Source organism: Notechis scutatus, chromosome 1 (genome assembly GCF_049901735.1).
Source record: "Notechis scutatus isolate UNSWTSFEM ecotype Mainland chromosome 1, rNotScu1.2, whole genome shotgun sequence".
Lineage (NCBI taxonomy): Eukaryota > Metazoa > Chordata > Lepidosauria > Squamata > Elapidae > Notechis > Notechis scutatus.
The window spans coordinates 56,532,745-56,544,807 of NC_142009.1; the positions used below are offsets into that span (position 1 = coordinate 56,532,745).

Here is a 12,063-nt window from a genome sequence, read left to right on the forward strand (position 1 = left end):
TGTTGGTTACAGCTGGCCATTACTGGAGGATATGAAGGATGACTGCTCTTCCTCCAGTATCTGTTGCCTGACAACAATAGTTTTCCTAAGGAGTGGCAGGCATACACCTTTTGCTAAAATACATTTCCCGGATAATGTAATAAGGCTTCAATAAGATGCCAAACAAAATGCCAGGTGCTGCAAAGATGTCTTTACCTTCCTTTTTCTCATGAATTAAATCTAGTTGTGGTCACCTGATGCCCAACCACAAACTAACAACTACATTTAAGTTGCACAAATCTAGCTTAGGCAATAAATGTGGTTTTGGAGCTCAGAAATCTGGATTGAGCGAACCTAAATAAATCATTGGCACCTGTGTTAAAGAATGTGGCCATTGCTGGGATCTGTTTTCTGTTGTAGGTAATGAATGATTCAATGCTTCTTTCCTGCAGTAAATGAACCAGGGAGTTCAATTTGGATATCAGAAATTCAGGAGATGGGAAGGGATAGGGTAGCTAATTTAAGGGGATTAATTCACTGGTTTGGGTTAAGCCTAAGCTTTCTCTCTTGTTTAAAATAACTAGCATATTAATGCTTACATCGTAGTTAATCTTAGATGCTGAAAGAGGGACCAGGAAAGAAGAGCAGACTATTAGAGAAAGTTCATCTGTTAGGGTCCAGTTTATTTGTTTTTCATAAAAAGTTGAGTAGTGTTGCCATGAATAAATGATTGCTTAGTATAATTACATTAAGAATGTTTCCAAGTGGAACATCATATATTTTACTAGAAATACACATTCCTTGACTTCTGTGATGCAAAATTCATGCCTAATCTGATTTTTTTTTAGTCATATGTGTAGAACAAAAAATACATCTAGTGCATATAAATCAATTATTCCTTTTTCACCAGCTGATCCTCTTCAGCAATTAAAAAAGGATAACATTGTATTTATTTAAGAATATATACATACTTAAAGTTGGACATATTAATCACAAAACCATAAAAGAGGCATATTATGAGACTTCCAGCTTTGTATGCAGTTTTATACTCAACATATTAAATTAGCATAAACTCTCAAAAAGCCATCAACAAAAAACACTGATTAGCAAAAAGCAGCTTAGAACTAATTTGACTTAAAGACTTGCTTGAAGAACTGAAAAGAGAAGGTCGTGTGCCATTATTGGCTGTGCTTCTTGACATACAAATAAGATACATACAAATAAGATAATATTGACATACAAATAAGATAATAATTGGAGGCTGTGCTTACATCACTTGCAAGAAATACCAGCCAAGGTGCCCCTGTGAGGGAGATGAGTGGTTTCTAAATATGATAATATTAAAATTTTAAAATATATTATTTGTTTTAATCTTTATTAGCTTTTGTGCCTTGGTGATTTTGGTTAGTTTATGATTTGTGCCTTGATGATTTTGGTTAGTTTATGATTTGATATATTCTCTGAATCCAGTAATCAAGTTAAGCATATTGTGTGAACATATTTCAGGAGTCTATAGCCAATGTAGTCTATTCTTGTTCAATAATTGTGTAATTTTTAAAATCAATTGATTAAACCCTATACATGAAAATCAGTTTTCCCATCAGGGAATACATGTAGAATAAACCCAGATAGCTTTTCTTTTTAAAAAAAGGGAAGATTTTTTTTAGCCTGCTCTTATGAACCACAATGCAAGCTTGTTACCAGGACCAGAGACTTTCAGTGATAAAGGACTGTATGCAAATAGCCATGTTGGTACATTTTCCTTAAGCTCTACCCTCTTAGTGGGCTTGTGTGGAACCAAGTTGGGCTGTGGAGAAGGAGGCTGTGGTGCTTGCACAGTCATGATTTCCAAGGTTGACAACTCCCGAAAAAAAATCATGTATCCTTTCTACCCCATTCACTAAGATGGAAGAGGTTTTGAATATGGGTGTGCAGAATTTGTGATAAACAGGGCAGATGCTGGATATTTGGGAATAGGTGCTTATCAGAAACAATCTGTCTCTCTTGAAATTCCTTTGCAGGTCAAGAAAAGATTGCACACAAGAAATAGTAAATATTTTGCAAAATCTGCTTCCTGTACAGATATGTGTTAGAGCTATGTAAATATAGTACCGTGCCATAATTGTATGGATTATTAGTAGGAGTCTATGGAGATTTTCAGTTATCCAGGTCATAAACCTCCAAGTGGCCTCAATGACTCTCTAAAACAATGCAAACAATGCAAAGGAATATAAACCTTTCCATTCTCCACTATCCAGTCAGAGCTGAAGAAGCTTCTTGGATGAGAAGTGAAACACCTTCAAAGAAAAACAAGAAAGTCAAATTGCCTCCTGAAAAAAGCACCTTTGGGACAATTATTAGTAGGACTAACTTTCCCCAACATTTCTAATCCATTACATTTCAGCTTGGATTAGAAGATTTACAGGGTCCCTTCCAGGCTTATGGTTTTGTGATTCCATAAATCCTGAAGTTCCATAGAATTTAAAGTTTCAACATTCAAATTTTGTCTAATAATTCTGCTAATATTTTAGTACTACTGAAGCATTAGATTGTTGTTAATTGCAAAGTCGTGTCCAATAGCATTTATTAAAATCATTGTAGTTTTCAACTCTGGTCTCTTAGATTAATATTTGCCAGATTTCAGTGAATTACAGTGAACTATGATCTTCTGAAGGAATGATAATATCATTGTCTTGATGTCAGTTTATTCTCCTTCCCATTTACTTTCTACATCTTATCCAATAATGGTGCTGGTAATCAGAAGCTACATCTTTTGGCCAATGTTTGCCTACGATTTCAACTTTCATCAGGCCCAATCAGCATAACCAATGGAAAGGCATCGTCTTCCAAAACATTGGGATGATACCCATGTATCTACCTCTGTTCCAGTTCTGGTATGAGACTGCGTAATCCTGAACACTGGCTTTCATTGATTTTATTGTACTTCTTTAGAAAAATGAAGATTTTGTAAAACAAGCAACTTCCTTAATTCATTTCTCCAGACATTATTCTGCAAATGCATGTTTATTCCCTATCTGTGCTCTACACCATGTAGCTGTAACCACTGTTGAAGGCATCGGAAGCACAAAGACAAGGCTGCACCCTGTACAGGTGAACTGGGGAGATGTGACTATGTGTTAACAAATATGTAGGTTCACAGATTAAATTAAGCTATAGTTCATTGTATGAACAATTGGCATTTCATATACTACACAATACCCAAAGACCTACTTTTTATATATAATGTGATGTATGACCCAGACCAGACACTCGGTGTTTTCACACCTGTCACTAAAAGTAAGTTGATTTGTCATGGCATATTGTATGAACCAATTCTTCTTCTAGGAGAGAATAGCCAAAACCCACGGATCACAGTGTGGTTTCTGCACTCCTGGGATTGTCATGTCCATGTATACATTGCTTCGTAATCATCCTCAGCCTAAAATGGAAGAGATTGAAGATGCTTTTCAAGGTAAGGTTGCCAGACACAGTAGACCACAACTCCCATCCTTATTGGCACAATTACTTTTCATCATGGAATAAAGTAAGAAATACATTTGAAAATGATAAGGTTGATCTCTCATGACTCGGTGAATTTGTTGCATTGCCTTTTGACACTGGAATTCTGTTTTCCAAAATTATCAAAGCCCCAGAGACAATTATTCTTTTCTCTATTGGCAATTTTCTTTCTTGGAAGAAAAGAAATGAATTTCCATGGTCGATGAAAAGCAAAAACTAAAATAACCTTTCTATTATGTTCTATGTGCCTGTTAACTTTTTCAACTTGATTTGGCAACATAGGAAATCTCTGCCGCTGTACAGGATACAGACCCATCCTGGAGGGGTACAGAACATTTGCAAAGGTGAGGGGCTAAAGATAAAATGTCTTGGTGATGGAATCAGACTGACTTTTCCAAGTGAACGTGAAGATGCAGTCTGCTTTAACTCCAGCTAAAGTTCTGATTACTTCATAGACATGTCTATGTAGCTTACCTGACAATAGTACTGAAGTAATTTGCCACTATCTCCTACTGGGCTGGTTTTCAATTTCAATGTTGTTCCCTATGTTGTCTTCATAGAATCACTGAGGTATGAGTTTTAGAGGCCAATGATACCCAGTTTTGTTTCTCATTATCATCCGATTCCAAGAAAATATTCTGGAACATTCTGGAACCCCATTGAAAAATGGGGTAAATGAGAGAACGTGCTAAAATTATACTCAGGCAAGACAGTAACCCTGTTACCAAAAAACAAACAAAGTGCATTTGGGGGTTGCAGTAAAGCCTGGGGTGGCACTATACTTTAGGGAATTGTCTTTGTCATTTATTTGTGATTAGATTTATAGGTAGTAAATTTGTGGTGAGGCACATGCTTGCACAACTATAGATAGTACATCAACTGCAATTCTTTCTGCAATATGGTGACAGTTCTTCACATCTTGCTTTCAACTTATTGTGGCTACTGCTTTGCACTCTATGAGGGGTTCAAGAATGTTCAGAAATCACAACTGCTTCCTAACTGCTAACTGATGGAAAGTATAGGGATCACCTACCCATGTAGAATAATCTACAATAATTGCTACTTGCCTGTGGGGCACAAGTTAAATATTGGTTAGGGCTTGACGATTTGAGGGACTGCGTTCCCAAGTATCAACCTGCCTACCAGGAGAGACATTTTTAAAGATGCCCCAGCTTGCTGATACATGGTGGAGGGTCTTCTGTGTGGCTCCCAACCTATGAAGTGCTTTCCTTGAGGAGATGAATTGGGTTGAGAGAGAGCGACTGCCCCAAAATCACCCATCTGGCTTTCATGTTTAAGATGGGACTAGAACTCACTGTCTCCTGGTTTCTAGGCCAACACCTTGACCACTAGACAAACTGGCTCTCAATTTTAATTTTTCATATTTTATTTGCATTGGTTTAATATTGCTTTTATTGGTGTAAGCTGATTTGATTTCTTGTATAATAAAAAACCAGGTACAAAATAAATCAATAACTGTCTACCACGGGAGTGGATTGTTGATTTGTTGTTATTGTTGTTATTGCCTTAATAGCCTACCTTTTCTCTGAGAACTCAGGATAACTTACACTGGTATCTCTCCTGATTTAATTCTTACCTTACATTAGGGTGAGAGACAATAATTGGTTCAAAGTGATTCTATGGTGGAATGGGGACTTAAAGCTCAGTGTCTTCAGCCCAAACCCTATCTTTTATCCATGACACTTGAATCCGATCCAGCACAACTCTTCAAATATTTGCAAGCTCTTTCATATGTGCTCCATAGTTTATTTAGACATATTTCTATATCTTCCTATTTCTATTTAGGAAGGAGGATGCTGTGGAAAACTAGTAAACGGAAAAGGTTGCTGTATGGCTGGAAAAGAAAAAAATGAGGTAAATGGCATAAACGACAGTTGGATGCCTTTCAACTTAGTATTTCTGAAGGAAATAAAATAATATTTAATATATTAAATATTATTAAATAATATTTAATAATTAAATAATATTTGCTTTAATGTTAAGTAATTTCTTGTAACTGGATTCTTTATCACCCTTGACATAATGAATTTATTAAAAAAACAATTTAAAGGCCACATCTCCCTCCCCCACAAAATAAACAGAAATATAACTGTTGAGAATATTGGAGATTCTGTTAAAGATTCTCAGTGTTTTCATAATTATAATTCCAGGATTATTTGGAAACAAGGAGTGACTACTGAACCTTTTCATGTATTCTGATTTGCCATATCACATGTTAAAAGCCCTGACAATTAGGTGCTAACTAATTTAGTGTCAGGGGGATGCAGTGGTTCAGAGGTTAAGTCACTGAGCTTGTCAGCAGGAAAGCTGACAGCTCAAGTTTGAGCCCCAAGCAACGCATGACAGGGTGAGCTCCGGTTCTTGTCCCAGCATCTGCTCACCTAGCAGTGTGAAAGCATGCAAATGTGAGTAGATAAATAGGTACCGTATTTGCCGGCGTATAAGATGACTTTTTTGCCCCGAAAAACATGCCTCCAAGTGGGGGGGTCATCTTATACGCCGGTATATCCACTGCCGGCTTTCGGATGCTTGTTGGACGCAGCGAAGGCGCCTCTGGCTTCCTGGATCCCCTGCGTCGCTTCCGCTTCATCCCGCTCGCCTCGCTCCGCCCGAGGCTGCAGCCTTCCTGCTCTTCCCACGGCCCCTGGCACTCTGCCCTGCCGCTGCAGCCCCGGGGATTTCTGGAGGGCGTTTCCGGTGGTGGTGGGGGGTCGTCTTATACGCCGGGTCGTCTTATACGCCGGCAAATACGGTACTACTTCAGTGGGAAGATAACAGCCTTCTATGCACCTTGGTGTATAGTCATGCTAGCCACATGACCATGGGAATGTCTTCGGATAATGCTGGCTCCTGTGGCAAAAAATGGAGATAAACATTGCCCCCTAGCCCCTAGAGTTGGACATGACTAGACAGGAGAAACCTTTACCTTTTAATTTTAACGTAAGTCCTATATATCATAAAATTTACTACTGAGTGAACATGCATAACACTGCATACTTAATAAATAATACTTTACAATTACCTCCAATAACACCTAAGACTTCCCCTTATTGGTGACAGTGGGATTGCTTAACTGGAAAACCCCAGTGGGAAGATCCCGTGAGATCTTCCTTTGGATTTAATGCAATGTGTGAAGTCAGAGAGACTGCAGATCATGGAAGGGATTATTGTACAATGAAAGAAGCAGAATCTATTCATGCTCAGCTTTTGGGTATCAGAAATAAAAATTCAGAAATAAAAAAACATGAAAATAATTTTAATAGTACAATATTGTTTAATTTTATACTACTATAATTCTTTAGAGCATAGAATAACAGTGATGGGGCACCCACATCTTCAGAAGGCAGGGCATTCCACAGGTTAATTGTACTCACTATTAGGAAATTTTTCCTTAGTTCTAGTTTGTATGTCTCTTTCGTTTCTGTAATCTTTAATTAGGTGAAACAATGCATCTTAGGGGCAACAAATTTTGAACCAAGGTACCTCAAATAGCTTAATTTACTGAATGTGTCCAAAATCTGGGACCCATGACATCAGTGAAATTTGGCAAATTTGTTGTCACAAATTTGTACTGCACTACTGCACCACCATCCAGAAATTTGGTAGACCGGTCCCTGCCAAGTCTTCTGGAAGCTAAGTAGATTGACTCCTCTTTTCAGCCACTGGAGATCAGGTAGAACAGTCTCAGCCTAGCTGGTGTCACCATTGGCTGCTAAAGGGCAGTCAGCTGTGTAAGCTGGTAAGAAGTCAGAAGTCACTTCTACTCAGTGGCGGGTTTAAATTTTTTTTTTACTACCGGTTCTGTGGGCGTGGCTTGGTGGGCCTGGCATGGCTTGGTGGGCGTTGCTTGGTGGGCACGGCAGGGGAAGGATACTGTAAAATCCCCATTCCCTCCCCATTCCTGGGGGAAGGATACTGCAAAATCCCCAATCCCTCCCCACCTCACCCCACTAACCTGCTTTCCAGCTCTGTTCTCCTGTGTAGGGCAACAAAAGAAGACCCAGCCGATCAGCTGGGATTTGGGAGGCAGGGAATAGTTGGGGGTGGGGCCAGTCAGAGGTGGTATTTGCCAGTTCCCCAAACTACTCAAAATTTCTGCTACCGGTTCTCCAGAACTGGTCAGAACTTGCTGAATAACACCTCTGCTTCTACTCCCACTTCTTTTTCCCCTGATCATGCTGTTTCTCTGTTTAGGTAAGGAAATATCTCTGAAACAATGATCTGCTGGATCTTGGGTTGTCTAATATATATACATTGCTTTTGTTCTGCAGGGACTGATTACCACAATTCTGTTCAATGCATCTGAGTTCCAGCCTTTAGACCCTACCCAGGAGCCTATATTCCCACCTGAGTTATTGGTGAGTTTTCTTTTCCTAGCCAAGCTAATTGAATTTCCTTATGGAAGATTTTGGTATTGTTGATTTTCACCCATAAACTAAGACTCTGTCAGCGTATTTGGAAGTCACCACTTTAAACTTAGATACATTGTCTGGAGCTAACTTAAAGGTTATGTCATCAGGTTTTTTTTTCTTGACACATTTCAATGGTGAATTAGGAACTATATAGAGCTGGAGAGAGAGAAGGAGGAAGAAAAAAGGTTGTTTGGTTATGTAAAAAAGAAGAAAATGAGTCAACGATGATATGCAAATTGGGAGTCCTTGATTCATCACTGTGTAATCTTAAAGCAAATACTCTCAGATGTTATCACTAACAGTTTGCAGTGCAAATGACCCAAAGCATTAAGCAACAGTTGACTGCTGAAAAAGATTTGTAATTCCTCTGATTATGTAAGCTTGTTATGTCACAGAACATTAATACAGGATAGTGTCCTGTACAGGGGTTGAATTGTGCCTGGGTCCTGACAAGGAAAGAACTGATGAAGGATATCTGTCTCCTTTTAGCATCAAAGCTATCTATTCACCTTAGTCAAGCAATTTGTCCCATTATTCAGAAATTTTGTATTCAGGCATTTGGCATCCTGATCTGTATTCAGGAGATCTTCGGGGAATCCTAGAATTGTAGATTATATTGGGAAGTAAAAATAATAATAATGAAAAAAATCCTAGAAGAAGGTAGCAGCAAGAAAATATATATCTACAGTATGACCATAAAGGCTCTGTCTTTGCTGGTCTTTTAAAGGCATTTAAAGAATGAGCTGTTCAGGGGGTCTCCCCTGATTTGATTTCATGTTGCCATGTTTTTATTTTCTTTGTACTTTTACAGTCATCTTTTTTATTTATTTTTATGGAACTTGTTTTATGCTGTATTTTTTTCTTTATGATTAATCAAGAATCATTTTAATTATGGCAACACAGAAATAACTAAACATGTAAGTAAACAAGCAAATAAATAGGATTCCTGCTGCCTTAAATAAAAAAAAAAAGTCCATGTATGAAGATGAGAGAACCATATGTGGATAAGCAATGGACAATTGATTTCAAATCCCATTCTATGACATCTTCAAATTAAATCTTATATTAGAAAGTAGGTGGATTTAAAACCAATACAACAATTGTATTATTTTATGAGATTCCATGAAACGGAGAGCATAGAACATGACACGATAGATTTCTGTGGTGACAAAAATAGGTTGGGCAAATTGTGTTACAGTGATTTTAGGGTTTCATTCCATGGCAGAACTGCCATATATCTGTCCAAAACAAATATGGAATGAAAAATGTGAATGGTTGTCTAAAAATTCAGATTTTGGGAACCACACAAAGCTAAGATAATTTTTCCCATCCAAATAAAACAAAACATGGTTTTAATTTTGTTTTACAAATGAAAAGTTTTCATTTTATAAAGTTGCAATGTTCTATCCTTATTTTACTTATATACAATTTGAAATTAATTATTAAATGTAGATGGTATATTTATTTCTATGTCTAACTTTAACCCAAACCCTCATGAAATTATTTGCTTAGTAATAGCAATAGCATTTAGATTTATATATACCCCGTAGTGATATACAGATACGATATTATATATTGCAGCACACTCTGAGTGATTTACAATGTCAGCCTATTGCCAGCCAACAATCAGGCTCTTCATTTTATTGACTTGGGAAGGTTGGAAGGCTTAATTGGGCCCTGTCAGAATTGAGCTCCAGGCACAGTTAGCCTGCAATTCTGCATTCTAACCACCATAAAGAGTAATCCACTGGAACCAATTTCCTTAAGTTCTGCCTTACCGGCCTGCAACCAACAGGGCTTTGGTGCAGCCTTGCCAGAGACCAGGGGCAAAGAACTTTGATAAACAAAAGCTAGTATTTCTCAAGCTACATTGCCTCAAGCTTTGTTGCAGATAGATCTTGGAGACCTCTTGCCCCTCCCACTTACAAATACCCAACTGGATAATGATTTATAATAAGATTTATTAACATCATAGAAAGACTCCTGTGCTGCTTCTTGTTGCAAAGAAACCTGAAGCCTGTCACTCACTGGAAATAGTAGCTGCAGCTATAATGCAACCCTTCTCTTCTCCATCATACCAAATTGAGATTGCTTGCTTCGTGATGCCATGTTTTTACATGAAGCTAAATCTGGCCTTTTCTCGATAGACACAGAAAAACCCTGTTGAGCAACTGTGTTTCAAAGGCGAGCGAGTGATGTGGTTGCAACCATCAACTCTCAAGGAACTTGTTTCTCTGAAAGCTCAGCACCCCAATGCCAAGCTTGTAGTAGGGAACACAGAAGTGGGTAAGAAGACCAACTCTGTTTTCTGTTGAACAACACAAACATAAACATAGCACTATATAATTGGCTGACCAGTCAAGATTTTACTTCTTCTTTCATAATATCAAATAAAGTCCCTTGCATCACCCTTAAGGCTGCAATTTTATACACATTTAAAACAGGAATTCTGTTTTAAAGATAATTAATAACATTTATAATGAATTAATACTAGTGTTCCTGTTCCCCACAACCTGGGTTAACATGTGTATTAAGCCATAATATGGTTAGTAATAGGAATCCAACCACTATCATTTGTAATAGTTAACAAATTGTATGATTTGTTAATGCAGTTTATTTAGTGAATATGACTGTAGTTTGTAGCTTTACGTCTAATTTTGGGGAAATTTGATATTGAATACTGGGTGTAAGGACACTAAATGCCCTCTCATAATCTATCAAGCTTCTTATGTTTGTGGGATCCTTGTGTGATCCCATAGCTGGAACCATTTTTTTCTCTATAGGAATGCCTCAAAACAATATATACCAGGGGTGTCAAACTCAGTTTCTTTGAGGGCTGCATCAGGGCTGTGGTTGACCTCGGGGGGCTGGCTGGGTGTGGCCGACTGGGTAGGTGCGACCAACTAGGTGGGCATGGCTAGTTTGACACCACTCCCCAAACTACTGGCATGTTTCCTCTTCACATTGGTAGACCAGGCTGAAGCCAGGCTGGCCCGATCTTTCCTCTTCACATTGGGCAGACCAGGATGGCCTCACGGGCCGGATCCAACCACATTGTGGGCTGGATGCAGCCCGCTCCCTTGGAGGTACAATATTTGGGAATGTGTGAAGCAGAAGGGAAAATTCTTGGCTTTATACATTCATTACAAGTCAATGCAAGTTAGACATGCAGGAATTGGCTATGGAGATTGCTTTAGGAATCTCATCTCACTGAGATGAGATCCACTGTTCTGGAAGTCTTTTATATAAGAACTTTTTTGTTTCATTGGCAGATTTACTACTGCTGGTTGGCTGCCTCTGCACTGATCTCTTTGGATTTTTTTTTCTTCAGGTATTGAAATGAGATTAAAGAACATGCTGTACCCTGTCATTATAGCCCCAACTTGGATCCCAGAAATGAACTCTGTTCAGCACACAGAAGAGGGTAAGTAGTTTGCCTGTTGCCTCAAGGGATTGGCAAGAGATGCTTGAAATGCACAAGGAAATGTTTACAAGCCATGATTTTAAAAAAAGTTGGGTGGCAGTTCTCCTCCCTTTGCACTTGTAGCCTCTCTTTGTTCATGATATACTGATTGCACTCCAAGGAAAGGTTCCAACCAAATTCAGAACTCACTTGAAACTTTTGCCAGCCACAATTTCTCAATATGCTTGTCTTCTGAAATAGTGAGATTGGCTGGTGAAGTAATCTATTGAAAAATGCAAAAGTGGTACTGTTCAAACAAGCAACAGAAGCCTGGATGGGCAGGGAATAGCATTCTCTCAAGGACATTTTTCTAGGACCTTCTGGGAAAATTGCAAGTAGAGCACATTGCCAAATCAGATACAGCAAGTGGAGCTGAAGACCACATTGGAGCAAGCCATATACCTTAGAACAGGGGTGTCAAACTCAATTTCATTGAGGGCGTGGCCGACTGGGTGGGTAGGGCCAACTTGATGCAACTTCCCAAACTGCGGATATGTTTCCTCTTTGCATTGGGTAGACTGGCTGAAGTGACATGGATTGACCCCTTACATTTTCCAGGATGGTCCAGCAGACCAGATCTAACCACATTGCTGGCTGGATTCGGCCTTTGGGCCTTGTTTTTGACACCCCTGCCTTAGAACAATCAGATTGGCTGGGAATTCCAAGAAC

The 12,063-nt window shown here is 38.7% G+C and overlaps 1 protein-coding gene across 1 annotated transcript in view; it reads left to right on the plus strand.

Moving 5' to 3' along the window:
- The window catches only part of XDH (xanthine dehydrogenase), a 59,246-nt gene that overhangs the window by 9,603 nt on the left and 37,580 nt on the right, over window positions 1-12,063 (plus strand). The window contains exons 3-10 of the mRNA XM_026681849.2: window positions 1,762-1,858; window positions 2,982-3,090; window positions 3,325-3,451; window positions 3,781-3,842; window positions 5,305-5,373; window positions 7,791-7,877; window positions 10,079-10,217; window positions 11,263-11,355. Of these exons, the coding sequence (XP_026537634.2) occupies window positions 1,762-1,858; window positions 2,982-3,090; window positions 3,325-3,451; window positions 3,781-3,842; window positions 5,305-5,373; window positions 7,791-7,877; window positions 10,079-10,217; window positions 11,263-11,355 (783 nt within the window). The remainder of the gene's footprint in view (window positions 1-1,761; window positions 1,859-2,981; window positions 3,091-3,324; window positions 3,452-3,780; window positions 3,843-5,304; window positions 5,374-7,790; window positions 7,878-10,078; window positions 10,218-11,262; window positions 11,356-12,063) is intronic.